Source organism: Pristiophorus japonicus, chromosome 10, assembly GCF_044704955.1.
Source record: "Pristiophorus japonicus isolate sPriJap1 chromosome 10, sPriJap1.hap1, whole genome shotgun sequence".
NCBI classification, from domain to species: Eukaryota; Metazoa; Chordata; class Chondrichthyes; family Pristiophoridae; genus Pristiophorus; species Pristiophorus japonicus.
Window position 1 is genome coordinate 116,297,652 of NC_091986.1, and position 23,437 is coordinate 116,321,088.

At 41.3% G+C, this 23,437-nt stretch overlaps 1 protein-coding gene across 17 annotated transcripts in view; it reads left to right on the forward strand.

Annotated features, from left to right (window-relative positions):
* Window positions 1-23,437, forward strand: part of picalma (phosphatidylinositol binding clathrin assembly protein a) — a 150,819-nt gene that overhangs the window by 102,479 nt on the left and 24,903 nt on the right. For 3 of the 17 annotated variants that reach the window (XM_070892018.1, XM_070892025.1, XM_070892020.1), the window contains exons 13-19: window positions 5,372-5,518; window positions 5,644-5,727; window positions 10,641-10,721; window positions 15,225-15,341; window positions 18,973-19,104; window positions 19,199-19,229; window positions 21,082-21,184. In XM_070892018.1, coding sequence (XP_070748119.1) covers window positions 5,372-5,518; window positions 5,644-5,727; window positions 10,641-10,721; window positions 15,225-15,341; window positions 18,973-19,104; window positions 19,199-19,229; window positions 21,082-21,184 — 695 coding nt within the window. Of the gene's footprint in view, window positions 1-5,371; window positions 5,519-5,643; window positions 5,728-10,640; window positions 10,722-15,224; window positions 15,342-18,972; window positions 19,105-19,198; window positions 19,234-21,081; window positions 21,185-23,437 lie in introns of those variants that run through there. The other 14 variants (XM_070892019.1, XM_070892021.1, XM_070892023.1 and 11 more) reach the window with 10 other exon arrangements.

A 23,437-nucleotide genomic window follows, 5' to 3' on the forward strand; every position in this document is an offset into this window, starting at 1 on the left:
TGATTGGGAAGGGGGTGTGGTGTGATGGCGCAGACAGATCGCGGAGCATTTACAGGGTAGGTTGTTGGGCCGGGTGGAAGCACTCCTGGTTCACGAGCAGTGCTGTAAAGGGACTTAACCTTATGGATCCAGCCCTGCTCGCCGCCTTTCACCTGCCAAGTTTCATGAGGCTAAGGAAACCCGGCCAACATTAGTTAAAAATAAAAAGCTTGTTAAAATGGAAGCACATGGCCTAATTAAAAATTGTTACCGACCGACCGCCTTCGAGAGCGGATTGGTCGCCTGACACTCCATCTTCCCTCTCTTTTCCCCCCTGCCCCCCATGCCCTAAGTGAGTGGTTTCAAGGTGGGTTAGAATCTGGTTTGAAATATTTTAATTTTAACTTCTCACCTAAGCCCAGCTGTTTATGTGGGTTAAATTTCTACCCTATGTTTTGGTTTGAAGTTTTTGTTAACTTCTGAATTATTTTTTTTATGTGAATCACTTCACTGTTCCTCTAATACTTGCATTTGTTTTTTATTCTGTATTTGTAATCTTTCTTCTTCCTCGTATATGGGGTCAGCTTCAACATGTACGCTGATGACACCCTGCTTCACCTCTCCACCGCCTCTCAACCCCTCCATTGCCTTTGTGTTGCCCGAGTGCATATCTGACAAATCATTTTGAATGATCTGCAATTTCCTCCAGCTGAACATTAAGACGGAAGCCATTGTCTTTGGCTCTGGCCGCAAACTCCCTACTGTTGCCACCAATTCCATTCAGTGTCCTGGCAATTTTTTCAGGCTAAACCAGATTGTTTGCAGCCTCAGTGAGCTGTCCAGCCCTGAGCTGAGATTCAACCCAATATTCCTCTTCATCACAAAGGCGTTAAACCCTGTGTTCTTGCATACACCCTCTGCTCTTTGATTTTGGCTTCCTTTGAATCCCCATGCTTCCACCGCCAGTCAGTTGGTCCCAAAGTCTGGAATGCTCTCCTAAAATTTGTCACACTATTTTCCTTTTTTCCTCCTTAAAAACCTTCCTCCTTTTTAAAAAAACCTACCTCTTTAATCATATCTGCAATCATCTCCCATAACCTTTCTACCACTGTTCAATTTTCAGTTAACTTTTTATACCGTTTTGGAATGTGATTTTTGTTTTTTGGTTGCTGATTGGTAGCTTTTCTCCTCTCCAGTGGATGGAGTGGGCTTTTGATTGGTGAGTCAAACTTAACGGGTAGCGACTATTCGAGTCAATCACAATTTTATTGAAATACAAAATGTGAGGCCTTTGGGGGTGTCATGCTATGCTAGTCACAAAACATATATAAAAATTGTTGATTCAAGCCTCTCCAGGATTTCAGTTATGAACTAGGCTGACTCTAAGTGCAGTGTTGAGGGAAAGCTGCATTGTTGGAGGTGCTATCCTTTGCAAGCTAAAATGAACATACAAGATCCCATGGCACTATTTGGAGGACCTGGGGGGGAGACAGAATTCTCCTGGAGCCATGGTCAACATTTCTCCCCCAACCAACACTGCAATAAAAGATTAACTGGTCATTCATCTCATTGCTATTTGTGGGATTCATGGTGTGCACAAATTGGCTGCTGTGTTTGCCTATGTAACAACAGTGCCTGTGGGACATCCTGAAGAATTGAAGGCTGTGATATAAATGCAAGTTCTTCTTTCTATGTAGGTAGGTCAGTTATTTTAGTGCTGTACCATTTGCACGCTGGTGTTATCTAGCTGATTGACATCCACATATTGTAGTGGTGATCCTAGGAGAGTTTAAATCAAATACATTTAGAAAATAACAGTTGTAAGATCAACATTTTAAAATAATTAATTCAGTGTGACCACATACAAATAGTTCAGATTTCAGTATTGACATATAGCGCTCTCAAAAAAATTATATTCCAGGGTCAATATAACTGATTACCCCTGTAAGAAATGGGGATACCTATTTCAAACAAACTTTAAAAAAAAATTGTATCTAATAATCTATTTAAATATCTTAAATATCTTAAGTGATATAAATATTTTGCTTTGTGTATTCTTTCTGCCTACTCATTGGAGGATAAAGCCGTTAGCAAGGGAAAACTAACCTCTGTTAATCTAAGTGTACTTAAAATAGTTTAAACTTTGATCTTTTGTGCAGATAATTTCCATGGGAATCTGCAGTGACCTTCAGACAAAAGGAAATAAAATGTGTCTATATAGTAGGCAGTAAAGTGAACTATTTAATCTTTTGAAGATCACGGAACTCTAATATGGCCGTCTGGTTGGAAAGATTTACTCCCCACTAGGATGATGGCTAAAGCATTTAGGAAAAAAACTTGCTGTAGTTAGTTTCGAAAAAAAATCTATATATCTAGAGATGTATAGCCAGTTTGATTTTTAAATGCTTTTTTAAAAGTCATATTGTTTCAAGATTTCTAAAAGCCATACTCTGTTTAATATTGGCTAACTTAACCTGTTCTGCCAGCTAATATTTAGTTCTGAAAAACTATTTTCCAAGTCGACAGTAAGGAGGAGATTTAAGGACAGTTTGGATTGTCAGAGGTGGCGTACCATTTTATATTTTGAACAACTGTGTTGGTATTTTATTTCTGCAGCCAGTGCTGTTTCTGTTACTGAATATAATTTGGCCAAGGTTCAGTATAATTTTTACCTGATTTGTTTTTGTTGAGATAATTATTGAGTACCCATCTTAAAATATTCTTTAATGTTAACAGTATTAAAGTTGCCTGTTAGCATGATTTAGCAGGTCAGTAGCTTTTTGGATCTTGGTGCAGTAATAATTTGGTTATTCAGTGCCGTGTTTCATGGACCTTGATGGTTTTCACCTTGTTTCTGCCTCCGTGTCAAGGTGCTGAGCAAAGTTTCAGTCTTTCCACACACTGAGGAACATTTGGGGACAAATTATGCCAAATCACACTTGTACATCTGAGTGGTAGGTTCAAGGACCAGACTTGTAGGAGATCTGACTTCCTTCACAAGTATAGAACGATGTATGCCACGCTTGAAACATTAATATGCAGAAAATGCTGGAAATTCTCAGCAGATCAGGCAGCATCTGTGGCGAGAGAAACCGTTAACATTTCAGGTCGATGACCTTTCATCAGAACTGGAAGAAATTGGAGGGAAAAATGGGGTGGCGGGGGGCAAGAACAAAAGTTTTGTAACAAGATAGAGGGCAGGAGTGATTAAATAACCAAAAAAAGTGATGATGGTGTAAGGAAAAAGAAGATGATAATGGGACAAGTAAAGAAGCAAAAGATGAGCCCAGAGGAGGTGTAAGTGGTAACAGCAGAATCATTACCAACCCCAATGCTGTGAGAAAATTGTTGGTTAGGATCCAAAATGATCAATAAATGCTAGTTGGTTCTTGTGTTGCTGTTCTATTCATTATGAAACTTTTTGAAAGATGTTGAAATTAGCAGTTGAATCAAACTTTTATGGCCAATTTTCAAGAGGCCAATATTGGATTTGAGAAATCAAAAGGGAAAAAATATTGGTACAGTAATAAATTGGTTATTCAATGCCGTGTAACCTTGATAGCCTTGTTTAAGTGCTGGTGATGGATATTAGTTCTGCACCTATGTTTTGACAATATTATCCAAACTTAATAGTCAGTCACTTGAATTCCTTTCGAGACTATACAATTGGAATATGTTAGACACTTGGAGGTGTAGCTTTATCTGTGACCTATTCAAGGTCTTTTTGTAAGTTGATCTTTAATAGAAATAGCGGAAACATCAAAAACTGGGCAATGTTCAAAGAATGCCAACACAAGTAGATTTCCAAGTCAAGTTGGAGGTTTTGAAAATAAATGTTACTGCAGCTGTTGCATATATATGTGTAATTACACAGCACAATAGCTGGTCTCATCATTCCACTATTCATGATCCATTTATAAAGCTAGTTTCTGTTTCTGACGAATGATCACCCGTGCCTGTAGCCTTGGCTGCAGGATATGCAGCTGGGCATTTGCACAATAATTAATTCAGTGTCTTTCACATTTTGTAGTTGATTTTTTGACTTGATATTCATCAAACTGTTAAATATTTTGAACATATTACAATTAAAATGAGTAAATGTTTACCTGTCAGACTTTTAGAATAACATATTCTGAAAGATTTAAAGTCGGGGGAACCTAAATGTCTAAAAAAAAAAAATCCTGTTGGTTTAATTATAAGCTGGCCTTATACTTGGAGAAAGTGTTAGTTGTTCTGCAGTGAAGACACATCACTACACCTTTCTGTGGTTAGACGGGAAGAGGTTAATTAAGTACTGACAGATGTTTGTTTTGTTACTGGTAAATTGCAGATTAATAACTGAATTGATCTTTTACACCACAAAAATCCAATGTTTTCAAATAGCTTACCATGCATAGGATACTAAGATTTACACCAGTGACTGTGTAGATACATTGAAAATCCTGTTGTAGCACAGTCAAATAGCTTTCTGAATTTTGCTGCTTGATCTCCAATGCGGCTCCACAATTGCATAGATTAAGGCTGGAGGAGTGCTCTGCTTGTTTTAATTTAACAGCTAGTGCTGGGACAATTGCATTGAAATTTATGCACATCTTGATGTATGTTGTTAAGCCGTATCCAAGGTTCATGCATTTGTCTGGTAAGTCAAATTGTGTGTGGTCAGATGAAGCAGCTGCACATGTTTTGATGCTCTGGTTTCAGAGTCAGTCATTCACATATTTGTTTTCAGTCACTTTTTTAAAAACATATGCCCGTTTCTTCCTCCACTCTCTTCTCCTCTTCCTTCTTAGGAGGGGGTGGAGAAGAGAAGGGAGAATAATTATTGCTTTTCCCAACTGTAAATTGATATTTGGGGGGGGGCAGGGGAATTTATTAAATTATAATGCAGTTCTTCAGCAAGGGAGGGCTACAATTCATGCAAACTGATTTGTTCCAATGGTCTTTGTGTGAGGTATGGGAATTTCCAATGCATTGTAGTGAAACAAATACAAAGAACTGTAATCCTAGCAACATGTACTTCCAACATTAAACTCGTATTTTTGTTTGAGCATTGTATAAAACTAGAAAGATACGATTTGTTTGCACGAAATAAAATGGGGGATAATATGTACGTACATAAGCTCTACAGAACGGGCTATATAAAACAAGACTCACTCATTGGACTGATGACGATGGGAAAGAAATTTGACTCAGATTGAAATATTCAAGTAATGACAAACAATTTTACAAGTTTAACAGGCAGAACAAGGTTTCACATCGGCAAAAACTGTTTGAACTCATCACTTACATTGAATAAATGCCCTTTGACTAAGCAGTTTTCCTGTCTTGTGACCTGATGTTTCTTTGCATTTTCTTGTTTTGTTTCTGCTTTCTTTACTGTTGCTGTTTATAGATCCTTTCTCCTCTTCTGATGCTGGTGATGAAGCCATTCCAAGCTTAAATCCTTTTCTTACGAAAGCTGATGATGTTCTAAATACCACTGTCGCCTTCTCAGATGGTGTGACCTTTACTTCTAGGACGCATAGCCATGAAATGTTTGGTAAAAGCCTAACTATTTAGTTATAATTTCTACTAGGACAAGTTAAAATTTCCTTAATATTTGAAACTATTTCAGTATTTCAAGAATTTGAATCTATGAACAAATGCCATTTCTTGATTCTCCAGATCATTTCAATCCTTTTACTGAGCCAAGTTCTTCTGTTGCCACAAAATATGAATGCACTCCTCGGATAGACCGTTTTGTCTCAGGTACTCCGATGGAAAGTTTTTCCACCACGATATCTATGTTTTCTCAAATCAGAAAACATAGCACACTACTTTTAAAAGTTATCAGAATGGAAATAAAACATTTAAAGTAATTGAACTAGGCCTATTCCTTTCTAGTGAGTGAATAATCCAACCTATGCAGCTGTGATTCAGTACTGTTCCATGCATGTAAATTAATTTTGCACAAGCTAGGAAGAGGGCAAGGAGTGTAATTTTATTCCGAAGGTAGGTCAGTTCTTGAGCATTTGTCTAGTTTATTCATATTGGTTGGATTATTGATTCATTAATCCCAGATTTTTCATTAATTTATCGACCAATAAATTGTGCGTCTTACAGGAGTTGATATGCTACTACATTTTACCTGTGATCAGTTTTAATTTGTTTGAGATGTCAAAACTGCATCATTATTTTAGATTGACTTTATTTCTTCTGGAAAAGACTTGAAATCTACATGCTTTGCTGGGTTGTTTTATGTGTGCGTGTCTAAGCAACGTACTGCATCACCTTCAGCAAATTGCATGACCTCCAACTCCAGATCATATGCTACACATAACATTTCCTATACAAATTGCAAATTCTGGTCAGGCCCTGCCTTCAGCCATTCTGAGTGGCAATCTGGGAGATTACAGGAACATGATTGATGAGACTCAGTCTCGTAATTTCTAATGGCTTTCTAAGATAGTTTATATTCACATATATAACATACAATTTGATAAAAATTACTGTGACCATCTTAGATACATTTTTATCGAATGTTAGTTTATCCCTGACACAAGAAATACTCATTACTCGTGTTCCTGGAATAACCCAGAGACAATTTTTTCTCATTTGTTCTTGAAACTTAGATGGCAAGTGAAAAGTTCATCTGAGTTTTTTTTTAAATCGACACTTCTGGATGTTTGGGCAAATGTATTGGAGTTGGGTTTCAGTTTATGCTGTCCATTTTATTCTTTATTCTTCCTCCACTCACAATTTGAATTATATTTTTGAAAGCATTAAGATACATGGTTTGAGACTATTTCATCGTGGGAGAAGATTTCCTCTGGCAGGAATTGAGCATATAATCTAAGCTGACAAAGTGTGTTGCATTGTCAGAGGTGCCATCTTCCAGTTAATATGTTAAGCTATCCCTCATCAACATTGTCTCCGGTTCAAAATCACTGTCTCCTGGAAAAAAAACACTTAACCCACACATACTCGCCCCATCTGCAATCTCACTTTCCCCGTCAAAGTCTTCTAACATGTTGCCTCCATGCCCATCTCTCCCCATTTCCTTGTTTAAGTCTCTCCAGTCCAGTTTCTGCCCTTCTCATGACATCATAATGAACCCAACTAAAGTCACAAATGACAACCTTTTTGATTGTTATCCTCGTGCTCCAACCCTTCTCCTCATCCTCAACCATTGTGCAGTGTTCATTATAGTTGACCATACCCCTCTGCTCCATTGTCCACCTTCATAAAATAAATATAGAAGTTTACAGCAGGGGAAGGCAGTCATTTGGTCTGTTGTTTGTGTACAGGCTCTTTGCTAGAGCATCCTAATGCTAATCTCACTGCACAGCTCTCTCCCCATAACTTGTATCTTTCTCCACTTCAAATGTTTATCTGCTCTTCCTTTTCAAAGATGCACTGATCTCTGGTTCGTATACTCCTTTATTCTCCTCTTAGCCTTCTTTGCTACAAGGGAAATTGTCCTGGTATCTCAAACCTCTCAGCATAGCTATGGTTTTTCATACTTAGTATCATCCGAATGAATTTAAACTCTGGTCTTAAGGGCTTCAAAGTTCTTTTTTAATAGTGTCTAAAATTGCACACAGTACTCTAACTGACCTAAGTATTGCCATGCACAAATTTATCACAACGGCCAGAATTTTCAGAGGTGAGAACAGGTGGGTTGGAGGCGTGGGGGAAAGTGAAAGTTGTACAAATGTAAAAACCCAACCCCAACCCATCCACTTTCACCTTTCACTCGGTGCGGTGAGGTGGTGCTGGCAATTTAAATATGATAATGAGGCCGGAAACCTAGTTTAACCTGCAGATTTTACTGCAGGCGGCTGGGGATCCCGGGGCTCGAGATTCCTGGAACTTGCAATGAGGGGTGGCGTCAGCATCGAGGTGGCCCTCCCCCCCCCCCCCCCCCCCCCCTCCATATCACAACTTGGCCCCAAGGTCGGAGATGGGACCCCCCCCCCCCCACCCACCATCCAGGACCCGGCACTACCTTGGTGTCATATTTGACCTTGAAATGAGCTTTCGACCACATATCCGCAGCATAACTTAGATTGCCTATTTCCACCTCCGTAACATCGCTCATCTCCGCCCTTGCCTCAGCTCATCCATTGCTCAAGCCCTCATCCATGCCTTTATTACCTCTGGACTTGACTATTTCAGTGTACTCATGGCTGGCCTCCCACATTCTACCCTTTCGTAAGCTAGATCCAAAACTCGGCTCCCCGTGTCCTAACTCGTACCAAGTCCTGCTCACAAATCACCTCTGTGCTCACTGACCTACATTGGCTTCCGGTTAAGCAACGCCTCAGTTTCAAAATTCTCATCCTTATTTTCAAATTTCTCCATATCACTCTAATCTCCTCCAGCCCCACAACCCCCAAAGATGTCTGCGCTCCTCTAATTCTGCCCTCTTGAGCAATCCCTGATAAACACTCAATTATTGGTGGCCGTGCTTTCTGTTGCCTAGGCCCCAAACTCTGGAACTCCCTGCCTAAACCTCTCCACCTTCCTACCTCTATTTCCTCCTTCAAGACGCTCCTTTTAAAACCTACCTCTGACCAAGCTTCCTGCACTAGCTTCTACTTATGTGGCTCGGTGCCAAATTTGTTGTCTCATAATACTCTTGTGAAGCGTTTTGGGACGTTTCACTACTTAAAGGTGCTTTATAAATACAAGTTGTTATTGGTCCTGTGGCCTCCTTGTCCGCTTCGTGCACGATTGGAAGCCAGTCTGTCGATCAGGCTGACTTCGGGCGGGGAACCCACTCTTCACATCGCACGCACGAACTTCAGGGTTTCCTGCTGTCTTCCGGGTCCCCCTGCACCGTGTGGGTGGGACCCAGGAAAATCCAGCCCATCATGTTTCCTCTTGCACTCTATCCCGTACTTATAAAACCTAAAAATGTTATGACCTTTTTAATGGCATCTATTTGCACTCTCACTTGCACCCCTTTTTCCTCCTCAAATGCATCATGTCATACTTCTCTACATAAGATTGCAAGTGTTTGTTGTCTGCCTATTTCTGTACCTTGCAATCTTTTGCAGTTCTGTATATGACACACCCTTTTGTTGTTGTACCATCTATTCCACGAGACTGCCGTTATTACCTATTTGGATGCAGCTAGTTTCTCCTCATGCATCCCACCAGCATCTATCATTAGTACCCACCTCTTCCATATCTACAAACTACCCTTCGGTGAGATCATCTGCATACTTGGGGTTGACTTTTATACACTGCCCAGCTCTACTTCTCTTGACCTTCTGACTGTTTTCGTGCTGTTAGACTGCTTGTGCAACATCCAGTCCTGGATGAGTCAAAACTTCTTAAAGCTCAACATCATGAAGTGTTCAATTTAAATCCATATACTTGTTTATAAATTCTCCATGACTTTGCTCCACCTTTATCGTTGCAGTCCTTTCCAACCATATGTCACCACCTGAATGCTCCATTCCTCTCACTCCAGTCTGTTGTGTAGTCCTCCCCATCCTATGATGCACTATTGTTGGCAGAGCCTTCAGCTGTCTTTGTGCTATTGTAGCTACCTATCCAAACCTTTTTCCTTTTTAAAAAGCTCTTCAACCTTATCTCGAACCTATATTTGATCACCCCGCTTAATTTCCCTCGTGGCTCAGTTTCCTTTTTTATTCCACCTATTGTGAGGCACCTTGGAATGTTTCTTGTGTTGAAGATAATTATATAAAGGCAAATTGTTATTATTAAAGATTCCATATTCAAAGAAGCACAGGACGTTCTATTGTAACAACATCAACATCAACATCAGCAAAAGAAAAACATGAACTGGCCATTTATCTCTCTCTCGTTTGTGGCACCTTGCTACCTGCAAATTTGCTGCTGTTTTGCCTACAGAGCAGTTGTCTACACTTCAAAAGTAGTTACTTGTATGTGAAGTGTTAAATGCATTAAGATAGATTTTTCTCATTCTCTTACCTTTTCATTTCTTTTTTTTTTTCTCCCTCTTTCTCTCTCCATCTCTCCTCCTCCGCCCCCCCCTCCTCCCCCCCCCCCCCCCCCCCCCGCTCTGTTTTTCCACTTAGTGCACAAAGGAAGATTTCACTCTTCTCCTCCCCCTCCCCATTACTATAGAGATCAAATATTTTCTCAATAATTGGCTACAATCTTGTTTTGGTCATTTCTTTCAACAAGCCTTCAAGGACTGCACCTTAAAAATAAATAGTGGACTTTTATTTCCATTTAAAGTTTAGTCTGTTACAAATGTATTCTGTGCTTTATTGTCATGAGTTTGTAGTTAAAAGCTGGTAGAAGTGAGAATCATCAGCATTTTTTTAAATTTAAAAGACATGAGACCAAAAATGAGACAAAATGCTAAAATATGGTCAGTTGAAATAAGTTTCTGAACTGTTTCTGTCTTAAGTAGTCTGATCTATCCAGTGCAAATACTGATATTACTGTTTTAGGAATTAATTATCAATGCCTGAAGCACAGGTGGAGTTAAATCTTGGTTAAAAATTGAGTCGTCAACCGCTGTGTATTTTAGTTTGTTTAATGCTATCATAACATGTAACTAACAAATAAATGATTAGTCATTTGTGTGCTATTTCTACTTGTGTTCAGTCTTCAATTCTCTGCTCAGTAACATCTGCTTACCTTTCTGTCCCTTTTTCTTTGCACAATGTATCTGTCAGATTCCTTCTGTGGCCCTCCAGCCTATTCTAATGCTTCCCAGTTTAGAACTGAGCCCCCTGCTGTAGCTGGTCTATTTGCAGGTAGGTTTTACACTTATTTGTTCTGAAAGTGCTGTTGGGTCAAGTCTAAGTTTTGTTTATTGTGCACTGAATTACTGAGTGTGTTCTCATTTGCACATGAAATAGACCAAGGTATCCAAAGATTTTAACGTGTTTTGAATAATATGCTACTTAATGTACAAAAGTAAGATGTTTTAATCATGTGCTGTCTTGATACTTCAAGGCATGTAGCTCCTCTCCTTAAATAAACATACTGGTACTCCCACACATCCTGACGAGCAATATTGTAACATTTAGATGGAATACCAAATTTGAGACGTAGAAACATAGAACCATAGAAAATAGATGCAGTAGCAGGCCATTCGAGCCTGCACCACCATTCAATATGATCATGGCTGATCATGCAACTTTAGTACCCCACTCCTGCCTTCTCTCCATACCCCCGATCCCTTTAGCCGTAAGGGCCACATCTAACTCCCTTTTGAATATATCCAACGAACTGGACTCAACAACTTTCTGTGGTAGAGGCATTAAATTTTTTATGTTGCATTCAGCTGCTTAAAATGCTCGTCCTGTGTGCTATCCAGTGCGTAAATCAACAAATTCTCCCACATTTTTAATCAGAACTGAGTCTGTTTGTCAATGTAATTTATTTTAAGAGTAAGATTAAACTGTTGTTGGACAGGTCACTGTGAGTAGTAATTAAAAAAAATGGCCTGTTCTTGCACTGAGAGAATATACAAGTTCATACCCCTTCATTGATTTAATGTGCCAAATTACATTAGCGGCAACAGTGGGGAGGTTTCCCCCGGCACCTAATTCTGCTTGGCACTTGCATAACTTGGCCATACTACACGCAGCAAGATTTCGAGGGAAGTTCCAGTGATATCCTTGTGCAAAATGGCAACGGTAACAATAGCTTGTGATCATTAGAGTTTACACTACAAATGTATTAGGTTGTGTTGGTACCACAATTATATTTGTCATGTAACTGAACCTCAAAATGACGTTCTTCAAATTGCAAAGTGAAATTCCTGCATTTTCTTTCTTAAGCAATTAATTCTAGACTGCTAAGCAAGTCTATAAAAGTGCTTTATAATGTGTAAAGTTTTTGTAGCCATTGTGCCTTCAGTAACAACTTTAGGCAGAAAATGAAATATATAGCTTAGATGGAAATGGAACATGGCTCCAATTAGTTGTCCATCCCTAACTTTCCCAGTAGAAAAAGACACTGTTGTGAAGTTTTTGAATGCCCTGTTTCTGCTGTAAATCAAGCAAATGACTTCAGTGATTCTGACCAATTCAATGACGGTGATGACAGTAATCCTTCGAGAAGTTCGTATTTCTAAAATTGAATTTGGAATTTTCTTTCTTGCATTGATATTTGAGGTGTTTTAGCTTGTAAGCATGCAAAGTGATTAATCTTCCTGGTGTAAAATCACTTATTAAAATACCGACAGTTGCAGTGAGAATTGCTCTCATTAACAGAATATTACATTACATACAATTTACAGCACAGAAACAGGCCATTTGACCCAACTGGTCTGTGCTGGAGTTTATGCTCCAAGACGAGCCTCTCTTTCTCCCCCCCGGCCCTCCACCCTTTTTCTAACTGTAGCTGCATATCTTCCAGTGCTTTCTCCCTTATGTACTTATCTGGCTTCCCCTTAAAAGCATCTATGCTATTCGTTTCAACTATCCCATGTGGTAACAAGTTCCACATTCTAACCGGGTCAGCTGTTTTATTTAGACAGGTAGTGTGCAAATACAAAAACCCACAGTTTACTGACTGGTGATATGAATCTGTGTCATGATGAAAATTTAGCAACGGCATTGTAGGTGCTCCTGATGCTTACAATTCTTGCTTTTAAATGTGGAGATACAGGTATGCAATCTTTCTTGTTGCACCGAGATATTTCATACTTGTTACTATGAGCTTTACATTGGTAACTTTAGTCTGGCATGGACTCTTTACTGGTAGTTGTAATGGTGAATTAAGCTGCATGCATACCAACCATCCCAGATTTGGAGAGCAAGTCTGCATTAGTGGCTGAAAATCAATTTTCTTGCTGCTATTTGAAGTGATTCCAACTGCTCATATACTGTAGGTGAGAATTCTGGCAAAAATAGAAATTCCTTGCCCACAGCATGCAGTGGCCAAAATAACTTCAAATAACAGCACAACACGGGGCGGGAAAGGAAGAGAGGGAAAAGCTGGAAGCAGTAACTTGGTGGGGGGGGGAGGACCCAAGTGGGAGGCAGTCAGGAACATGTTTTATGGGGAGAAAAGTGGAACGAAAGCAGGAGCAGCAGGGTGGGGAAATGAGATGAATGATGTGGAGAATAACTTGGACCTTTACTTCAAAAAACTCCCAAGATTTTGTTATAAGGTGTGCTTCTACAATAAATGTGTGAGTGAGCTGCTTCTAATTCAATATTCACTTCAAAGATTTTATAGGAAGTATTGTTTAATGTTGGTTAGTGGTAGAAACCATATAGCCAAGTGAAAATGGTCACTTAAAAATATTAAATTTGCTTCATGCATTGAGAAAAAATTGTATTCTGATTGGTATAAGAGCACGAGTACTGGGGAAATGGCAGAGACTTTGAACAAATATTTTGTATCTGTCTTCACAGTTGAAGACACTAAAAGCATCCCAAAAATTGATAATCACGGGGCTAATGGGAGCGGGGAACTTAACTATCACTGGAGAAAAAGTATGAGGCAAACTAATGGGACTAAAGGTGGAACAGTCCCCTGGACCTGATGGCCTGCATCCTAGGGTCTTAAAAGAAGTGGCTGCAGAGATAGTGGATGCATTGGTTGTAATCTACTAAAATTCCCTGGATTCTGCAGAAGACCCAACGGATTGGAATACCGCAAATGTAACGTCCCTATTTAAGAAAGGAGGCAGACAGAAAGCAGGAAACTATAGACCAGTTAGCCTAACATCTGTCATTGGGAAAATGCTGGAGTCCATTATTAAGGAAGCAGTAGCAGGACATTGAGCAAATCATAATAGTCAAGCAGAGTCAGCATGGTTTTATGAAAGGGAAATCATGTTCGACAAATTTGCTGGAATTCTTTGAGGATGTAACAAGCAGAGTGGATAAAGGGGAACCAGTCGATGTCGTGTATCTGGATTTCCAGAAGGCATTTGATAAGGTGCCACATAAAAGGTTACTGCATAAGATAAGAACTCACGGGGTTGGGGGTAATATATTAGCATGGATAGAGGATTGGCTAACTAACGGAGTCGGGATAAATGGGTCATTTTCAGGTTGGCAAACTGTAACTAGTGGGTGCCATAGGGATCAGTGCTGGGGCCTCCACTATTTACAATCTATATTAATGACTTGGATGAAGGGACTGAGTGTAATGTAGCTAAATTTGCTGACAGTACCAAGATAGTAGGTGGGAAAGCAAGTTGTGAGGAGGATGCAAAGAATCTGCAAAGGGATATAGATAGGCTGTGAGTTGGCAGATGTGGGAAAATGTGAGGTTATCCACTTTGGTAGGAAAAATAAAAAAGCAAATTATTATTTAAATGGGGCGAGATTACAAAATTCAGAGGGATCTGGGAGATCCTTGTACATGAAACACAATGTTAGCATGCAGGTACAGCGAGTAAATTAGGAAGGCAAATGAAATGTTGGCCTTTAATGCAAGGGGGATGGAGTATAAAAATAGGGATGTCCTAATACAACTGTACAGGGCGTTGGTGAGGCCACACCTGGAGTACTGTGTACAGTTTTGGTCTCATTTAAGGAGGAGTATACTTGCTTTGGAGGCAGTTCAGAGAAGGTGCACAAGGTTGATTCCTGAGATGAAGGGGTTGTCTTATGAAGAAAAGTTGAGCAGGTTGGGCCTATACTCATTGGAGTTTAGAAGAATAAGAGGTGATCTTATTGAAACGTATAAGATTCTGAGGGGGTTTGACAGAGTAGATGCAGAAAGCATATTTTCCTCTCATGGGGGAATCTAGAACTCGGCCGGGGAGAGGGGGGCAGCATCATAGTTTCAGAATAAGGGATCGCCCATTTAAAGCGGAAATGAGAAGGAATTTCTTCTGAGGGTTGAGAATCTTTGAAATTCTCTACCCCAGAGAGCTGTAGGGCTGGGTCATTGAATATATTTAAGGTGGAGATAGATTTTTGAATGATACGGAGTCAAGGGTTATGGGGAGCGGGCAGGTAAGTGGCGTTGAGGCCAATATCAGATCAGCCATGATCTTATTGAATAGCGGAGCAGCCTCAAGGGGCCAAATGGCCTACTCCTGCTCCTATTTCTTGTTCTTATGTACTCAACTGAAATGTTGGCCTTTAATGCAAGGGGGATGGAGTATAAAAATAGGGATGTCCTAATACAACTGTACAGGGCGTTGGTGAGGCCACACCTGGAGTACTGTGTACAGTTTTGGTCTCATTTAAGGAGGGGTATACTTTTAAGGAGGGGTAAACTGTGAAGTTTATTTTTGTTGTTGAATGATCATTTCTAACATAGCCATGCTTCTTGTATTTTAGGGTTCAGTCCCTCACCAGCTACTCAGGCACCATCATCAACAAGCCTTAATGTTGACTTTGAGTCTGTTTTTGGGACTAAATCAACTTCCACAACCAATAGCATCATTGATTCTGGTGGTAAGAATAATTTCTTCATTATGTGGAGTGCCACAAATTTGTCAGATCTTGTATTTGTACATTAGGGAGATTCATGTACTGTAATTGACATCTAATATTTGAAGGTAATGCACTACTTATAGATTTCCCTCATTTGTTCAATCTCCACACAAATAGGATTTTCTGTCATCCATGGATGAGGGGGGGAGGAAAATATCACCTGCGGACCCATCCTCTTAAGAATTTTGTAGTTTTGCACTGCTATTTTGTTCTGCCCCATCTCCTTTCTGTATACAAGGTCTCATTCTGAACTGCACCCTTCATTCTTTTGATCAAGGGAGGTATTCAGGTTGGATTCTCTATAATCATTGTGAATGACGCAGTGAGACGCTGTATAAATAAACCACCCACATTAGTGGAGTTTCAGCAAAAGTCTCTGATTTAGTCTGGTATGGTCAGATATTACTGTATATACTCACTATTAGACTGGAATTGATGTCTCTATTTGTTGTTAAAGGGGTATCAAAGTGAAACTAAACTGCTGTAAAATGTTTAACCAACTGAAACACATGCATCTGTATTAACAAGATCTCACAATTAGGTAAGAGTATCTGTGCGAGAGCAGAAAATGATCTCAGCTAAAGTTGAAGTGGTTTGGAACATGCCTTTATGGTCTTGCTTTTAAAAGATCCTGACTGAGTTACCCTTTTTAATAGAAGACTTGTGAAGTTGCTTTTGTTTACTTATTGGCTCTTTGCGTTCATTTGATACTTAATCATGTTCAAGGATTCAGTTGAGCTTCTCCCGGTCTTCCGTTTGTGTTACTATTACTTAGCTTCAGCATTATACCACTCTGGCCTAAGTCCGCCTGCTACAATTGCTACCAGCCCACGATTGAATTGTGTTTGCCAGTGCCACTGTCAACTGTATTTGAAGAAACAGTGAATTAAATTGCTAATTATTATGACCAAATTGGCAGTTATGGGGAACAGAACGCAGATGCCAATTTTCTAATAGTGTTTGTTCATTGGGGAAATAACATTTAGGTTAAAATTAATTTTAGTTGTATGATAAGTGGCCAACTGGTGATTTTGTGTTCTCCTGCAGTTGTAAGTATTGCAAAATATTTTACAGGTAAATTTGTAATTCAGTTAAAATGTGTCGTGATTTTTATCCATTGTTGATTCCCAGTCTCCTTTTATAATCTGCTGTGGCTCCCAACTATCCCACGGAACTCTCTACTGTACTACTACTTTCATATGATAGGAAAAGCTTATACCCTGTAATGGGATATCTAGTTTGGTTATCCATTCGATGGCCTCCTGAGATGCCGAGTGGAGAAATGCATTGCCTCCTGCAACAGATCTTAGTGGGCAGGTTGATGTGATATTTTCCATAGTCTTGGATTCATTAGCCGCAGTCGCACTTCGGGTCGTCCCTCAACTTCCACTTGTGGAGCAGGTGGCCACATTGTCCATGCCCTGTGCGGATTCGGTTGAGCGCTGTCCACTGCCTTCTAGGTAGATCAAAGCCAGGTACCTCTACAGTTGGGTCAGTTGGTTCTTTATATTGCATGCATTCCACAATTCTGTTCATCTGGAGAGTGGGTTGATACCAGCTGCATGAATATTGGCTGCTGTTTTCCTGAATGGCCGGCGCAATTTTAAGTACTTTTGTGGTGGATTTTTCAAGTCTTTGTGAATGGGAAGGTCGATGTTGCTCATGATCTTTTCCTTGAGCATGATGGCGAATGGCAGACGGGGCAATGTGGGACAGCACTGGGAGCCGCTCAGTCGAGAGTCGACTTGAGCATCCCTAACACCATTCTCATGGCGGCATTTAGCAGCATCTCCACTATCTTCGTGTGGTGGCTGCAAGAGCATGAGGTAGAGCCATATTCTGCGGCAGAGTAGATTAGGTGCAAAGTGTTCTGGCTGTGCTCTCCCATGACGTTCCAGCGAGGTACATTTCTCTGATGCATTCTTCCCTCTCTAAACTATATTTGCACTGCTGTTGGGTCTAGATTCCTGAACTCTGCAGTTGTGACCGATTGGAAAAGGTTGCTCTGTAACTGGTGGAAAACAGATGCTTACTCATTGGTGGATTTATGTCTGCCAGGCCCACAAAGAAGCCAAAAGTAACGAGAAGTAACATTTAAACGCATGATTGGAAAATACAACATCAGGGCTGGGACTTCAGCTGCCTATGGTCCAGATGCTGTTGTTTGGATGTCCTACCGCCTATTCAATATTTTAACCTGGTGTTGCTTGGATTTGTTGCGTTTTAAACATTTGGGGTATTGCATTGTTTGCGTTGTCAATGTTGGCTACTTCTGGTCAAAGATTGCAGTTTGAAACAAGACTTTGTATGCACCAACAGAGTGGGAGGAAATGACCTGACCAAATATGGCAGTGTTTTTCTTCGAGTTGGTATTCCCAGGTGATTTCCCTTTTCTGCCACCATGGATGATGTGCATGTGCGCGTGTGTAGTATGTTCTTCATAAAGGCACACGATTAGTATACTCAAATTATTGACCATTTTGTCATCGAGCCTGTTCCCTTCATGCATGTGCCCACAGGTGGAATGAGTTTTTTTTGCAGGAACAGGAATTCTGCAGAACATCGCACTTTGCATCCAGAGAACGTGACTTTCAGAAGCTGCATTACTTTAGAAAGCCAGAATAGAGGCACTGTAGAACTTGCTGCAGCAAATTGGAAGTTGTATATTAATATAAAAGTTAACTTTGGTTCAGAACTGATTACCTTAACAGCAAGTCAAGTCAAAAACAGGTTTTTGCAATACCGTTTAAAAGGAACTGTTTAAAGTAAAACCATGCTCCATTCTGATAGCTGCAGCCGACATTAATATGTTTGAAAATTGTGAATTAAATGTTTTTTTTAAAGTTATTGTTGGGGAACAAAATATTGAAAGTGTTCTTTGTATTAACTAGAAGCTATTTAGTGACCAGAGTTTCCATTTAGTTAGTTCAGTGGCATTGGAGTTGAAATATTTATTACCCAAGTGAATTAATAATGACACCGTTCAGTTGCTATATTCAAAAGCAGAAAGATTTGGGGAATCTGGAAGAGGGAGAATGTTTCTCAGTCAGGGTTATTTATGCCTCAGTTTTATTTTTACCTTGTACAGCAGTAAACTTGGAGAGTTCTTGTGGCGTATGTTGCAATTGTATCTAAACATCTCAGTTTGTATTTGAAGTACTGCTTGCAAAATTATTTAATCACCAGCAATATTATAGAATTTTCCTTTTTGGCTAGTCTAGTTATTTTCCTGCATGCAGCACTATTGGTCTATTCCTGCATGCTGCTGTACTGGGTTTTTACTAAGTATAACTGAAAGAAGAAACATACTATTGGTTAATACTTTTTGGATCCTCTTTCAGTAGATATGTAATTAATAAATATGTTATGCTTTAATTGCATTTTATGGCTTGTTTTATAAACATATTACGTTCTAATTTTTTTTTTCCACCATCTATACGTATGGGTCCTTGGCTTTGCTTGGCATGCTTGAATGGGTGAGTTGGGATTTCAACATTTCAATCTTGATTGGTAAAATGTAAGTGTTAAGTGATGTCCCAGCAATATTTTGTTTTGTGGTGGTCTAATTGTAATGCATTACTGACCTCCAAAGACTTTGACGGAATAGGTGGACTCCTGAAACCAACTGTAGCTTTGCAGAGTCAGACTCAACCAACTTCAAAGCAGCAGCCTGGCAAGCTAGTAGGAGAGGATTTGGATTCATCATTGGCTAACCTTGTAGGCAGTAAGTATTTTACTGCTGAACACAGTTATGTTTTTATCAATGTTTATTTCTTGAGTGCAGATTAAGTAACGGAAGTCAATTTCATGTATTGCAGACTTGGGAATCGGAAATGGATCTGCTAAAAAGTAAGAACCAATCCTTTATGCATGTTTGTCAAAGCAGCTAAGACCTTTTTAATAGGTCCCCTTTTGAAGTAGCACTCTAGTGAATACGTAGAATATTTTGCAGTGCACAGTGCTTGTGTGTGCACAAATGGGAAGGTGGAATCTCAAAACAACTTTTTGATTCGAGAAATGTTAATTAGCCCGAGCCCCTTCAGTACTTGGGTGATCGTTTTATAATATATCTCTAGATACTTGTAATTGTCATGGTATTTGATATATTTTTTGAATGAAATAATGGGAAAATTGCAGTCGGAGGCTTCCTTCGGACAAATACCTCTGACCCAAAATATTTTAACGAAAATATCGTGGTCCCGGAAGAATGTAGGATTCTGGTCGGAGGCCTAGTTTCACAGTCCAGTGTACGGGAACATGTCTTCCACGTATGTGTACCCTGCAATCATGTGGGCCTGGACCACCAATCACTATGTAGTATTCTCATTGATAATGGGAACTCCATTTGTTCGAGCTCCCGTTGCTATCAATGAGAATACCCCCCAAAATCAAGAGAAACAACACAATAAATAAAAAAAAAAACGTACATATTTAAAATTAATTGAAATTGAATGTAATTAAATGTTTTAGAAAAACAAAAATTGATTTTTTTGTGTTTTAATAGGGTTAAAAATTAAATTACCTTAATGGACAGGGTTTTTAATATAAAAATGAGTGATTAAATTAAATTTTTCTATGTTTTAAAACTCTTACGCTGGTAAAAGCAGGCTATGAGTTTGAAGGACATTCGCTGGGCAAATAGCCCAATCTCTGCCCAGCAGATGTCCTTCCTGCGGGGATGCGTTGGATCTGTCGAAAGAAATTTTGACAGATCGCAAAAGCCAGTTCTCGGTGCATGCGCATCGCGTGCCGAGAACCGGCATTTGCGAGGCCTCTTTAGGTGCATGTGCACATTGGTGAGGCCTCAATTTTCAGTCCATTAACACTGACTTTAGAAACCAAAGTAGCATTATAACTGGATTACCATGTTTTCGTGATCTACGTTTCAGTAGATTCTACAAACTTTTGTGTTTGAATTTAACTGTTGCAACTCCACATTAATTCATTTTTTTGCTTACCTTGCATACTTTTTTCCACCTATCTTTGTTTCTAAATTTGCACTGCCAAGAAACAGAACAACAAATGCACCTTAAAATTAATAAATAAAATGCATAAATCTAGTCGATCTTTCAGTATATTTAAAATATGTTATACCATTGTTCGGGGGTGACTATACCTGGGAACTTTCCCCAGTGTTTTTTTAAAGCTGCTTTTTCCTGGTATGTATAATATCCCACAAACTGAATCGCTCGACTCATCAAAACTCTTAATACTTGTTGGGTTCAATTTATATGACATTCATATTGCATTATGGGATTTGCTAAACATAAAAGTCAACAGGACGGTTCATAAAAGTATATCACTCCAGCAAAGGCCTTCATGCCACCTTCGCAATAGTTCATAAAATGTACCTGCGTATAACTGAACACTAACAAGTTTGAAACCTATTTTGCATGCCAATCTGCATCAGTGGTCTTTATTGTTATGGCAGAACAATATAATTATGAATGAGTTTGAAGACACCATGTTCAGTAAGATGCCACTAATCATAGCTGCATAGTCTGGCTTAATTTCAATTCTGTAACCACTTTCTTTGCCTGAAAGGATCTATGACTATTTTTATTGTCCGTTGTCTAGTTTGGTCTGTTGCATGATTGGCTCAATCAGGTAACAGTGCAGAGAAATATGCATATAGGCATTGTGATCCCTGAAAAATAATTACAATCCAGAATCGTTGATTAAATAATGTCCTTTGCCCAAGAAGTGATCTTCATTGGAACCAGCCTGGGGAAAGGAAATTGACTGGAGGAACCAACTGGCAACCAAAGCTTGCTCCGACTACTACCTGGAATCCTGCTACAATGGTAAGTTATGAACTATTACAGTAAGCCTCTGGGGGATTTTTCTGATTGAGTAAGGAAAGGAAAGTTGGACTTTTTTATTATTGGCATGAGTTTTGTTAATGTATATACAAATTTGATTCCTGAAGAGAATAATTGCAGTGGCATTTGTGAAGTGTTACAAAACAATTGAGAATAATTCATTACTGGTTGCATCAAAATGCAAATCAACTTACTGAAGATTAATATTCATAATTCTCAGTGACCAATTTAGTGTTTTGAAATGTTAGCCAGTTTTTGTTTAATTCAAGAATATTCAGCTAATTTATACACTTTGGTTTCTAAAATTGAAAATTATAAAATGTGTCATTTGCTAAATGTTTGCCTTTTTACAAACTGGTGATCTCATCAGCGTTATCCTTTGGTGCATCCTTGGGGGTTTCTGATGCAAGCTCCCAGGAGATGTGCTGTTGTTTTTCCTCTGCTATACCAATCAAGTGGAAGCATTTTGCTAACACAAGACATTGCCATGTTAGCAGGGACTCCATTGCCTTGAAAAAATATGAAGATATAAAAAATGATTTCTGTAATACAGGATACCTCTAAGACATAAACAGTACCTATTTCTGTCCGTCCATATTCTGGCATTTACACTGTCGATATACAGATTTCTCATGTTTTTACTTTTTATTAGCTTAAATTTTGTATAAATCAGTAACAAATTATAGCTCAACGGGCCCAAGTTTGGGGCCATGCCTCGAACGGCGCAGCCCCGACCTGGACGCCCGTTTTTTGCGCCACAAAGTGCGCCTAAAAAAAGGTACCTATTCTCTGGCTCCCTGCAGGTCCTCTGGAGCTGGGCGCGCATCGCAGCATGAGCTGTGGGGGACGGAGCCAGGTCCCTGCGCTGAAATCAGTGCCGGGACCTCTGCACATGCGCGCTACAGGCGCCCAAAACTGTGGGAGGGGCCCAAAGCACGCAGCCCCTAGCCCTGGCCGAATGGCCTCACTGGGGCTGCGTGGATAAGGCTGCCTGCCACGCCCAGCTCCTGCTTCCTCCCGACCTGATCCGACCCGACTCCCGCTTCCCACCCCTCACCGACCCAACCTCTACCCCCCCCCCCCCCCCGTACCCGACCTGACCTTCCTCCATTCATTCTCCCCCCCCCCCCCCCCCCCCGACCTGACCTCCTCTCCCGACCCCCATGCCGGACCCGACCCGACACACGCTCCTGACGCCGGACCCGACCTGACTCCACCTGCCTGTAAATCCGGTGCTGTGGACGGGCCCCGCCCAAAGTCTTGGGCCCGGCCCGTTCAGCCTCCTCCTCTCCCTCTCCCCCCGCCCCCTCCCTTCTCCCCCCCCCTCCCTTCTCTCCCCCCCCCCCTCCCTTCTCTCCCCCCCCCCCCTCCCTTCTCTCTCCCCCCCCCTCCCTTCTCTCCCCCCCCCCTCCCTTCTCTCCCCCCCCCCCCCCTCTCCCTTCTCTCCCCCCCCCCCCCCCCCCCCCTTCTCTCCCCAACCCTCCCTTCTCTCCCCGCCTCCCTTCTCTCCCTTCTCTCCCCGCCCTTCTCTCCCTTCACCCCCCCCTCCCTTCTCTCCCTTCACCCCCCCCCTCCCTTCTCTCCCTTCTCTCCCCCCCTCCCTTTTCTCCCCCCCTCCCTTTTCTCCCCCCCTCCCTTTTCTCCCCCCCTCCCTTCTCTCCCCCCCTCCCTTCTCTCCCCCCCCCTCCCTTCTCTCCCCCCCCCTCCCTTCTCTCCCCCCCCCCCCTTCTCTCCCCCCCCCCCTTCTCTCCCCCCCCCCCCCTTCTCTCCCCCCCCCCCCCTTCTCTCCCCCCCCTCCCTTCTCTCCCCCCCTCCCTTCTCTTCCCCCCCCCCTCCCTTCTCTTCCCCCCCCCTCCCTTCTCTTCCCCCCCCCTCCCTTCTCTTTCCCCCCCCTCCCTTCTCTTTCCCCCCCCTCCCTTCTCTTTCCCCCCCCCTCCCTTCTCTTTCCCCCCCCCTCCCTTCTCTTTCCCCCCCCCTCCCTTCTCTTTCCCCCCCCCTCCCTTCTCTCCTCCCCCCCCTCCCTTCTCTCCTCCCCCCCCTCCCTTCTCTCCTCCCCCCCCTCCCTTCTCTCCTCCCCCCCCTCCCTTCTCTCCTCCCCCCCCTCCCTTCTCTCCTCCCCCCCCTCCCTTCTCTCCTCCCCCACCTCCCTTCTCTCCTCCCCCACCTCCCTTCTCTCCTCCCCCACCTCCCTTCTCTCCTCCCCCACCTCCCTTCTCTCCTCCCCCACCTCCCTTC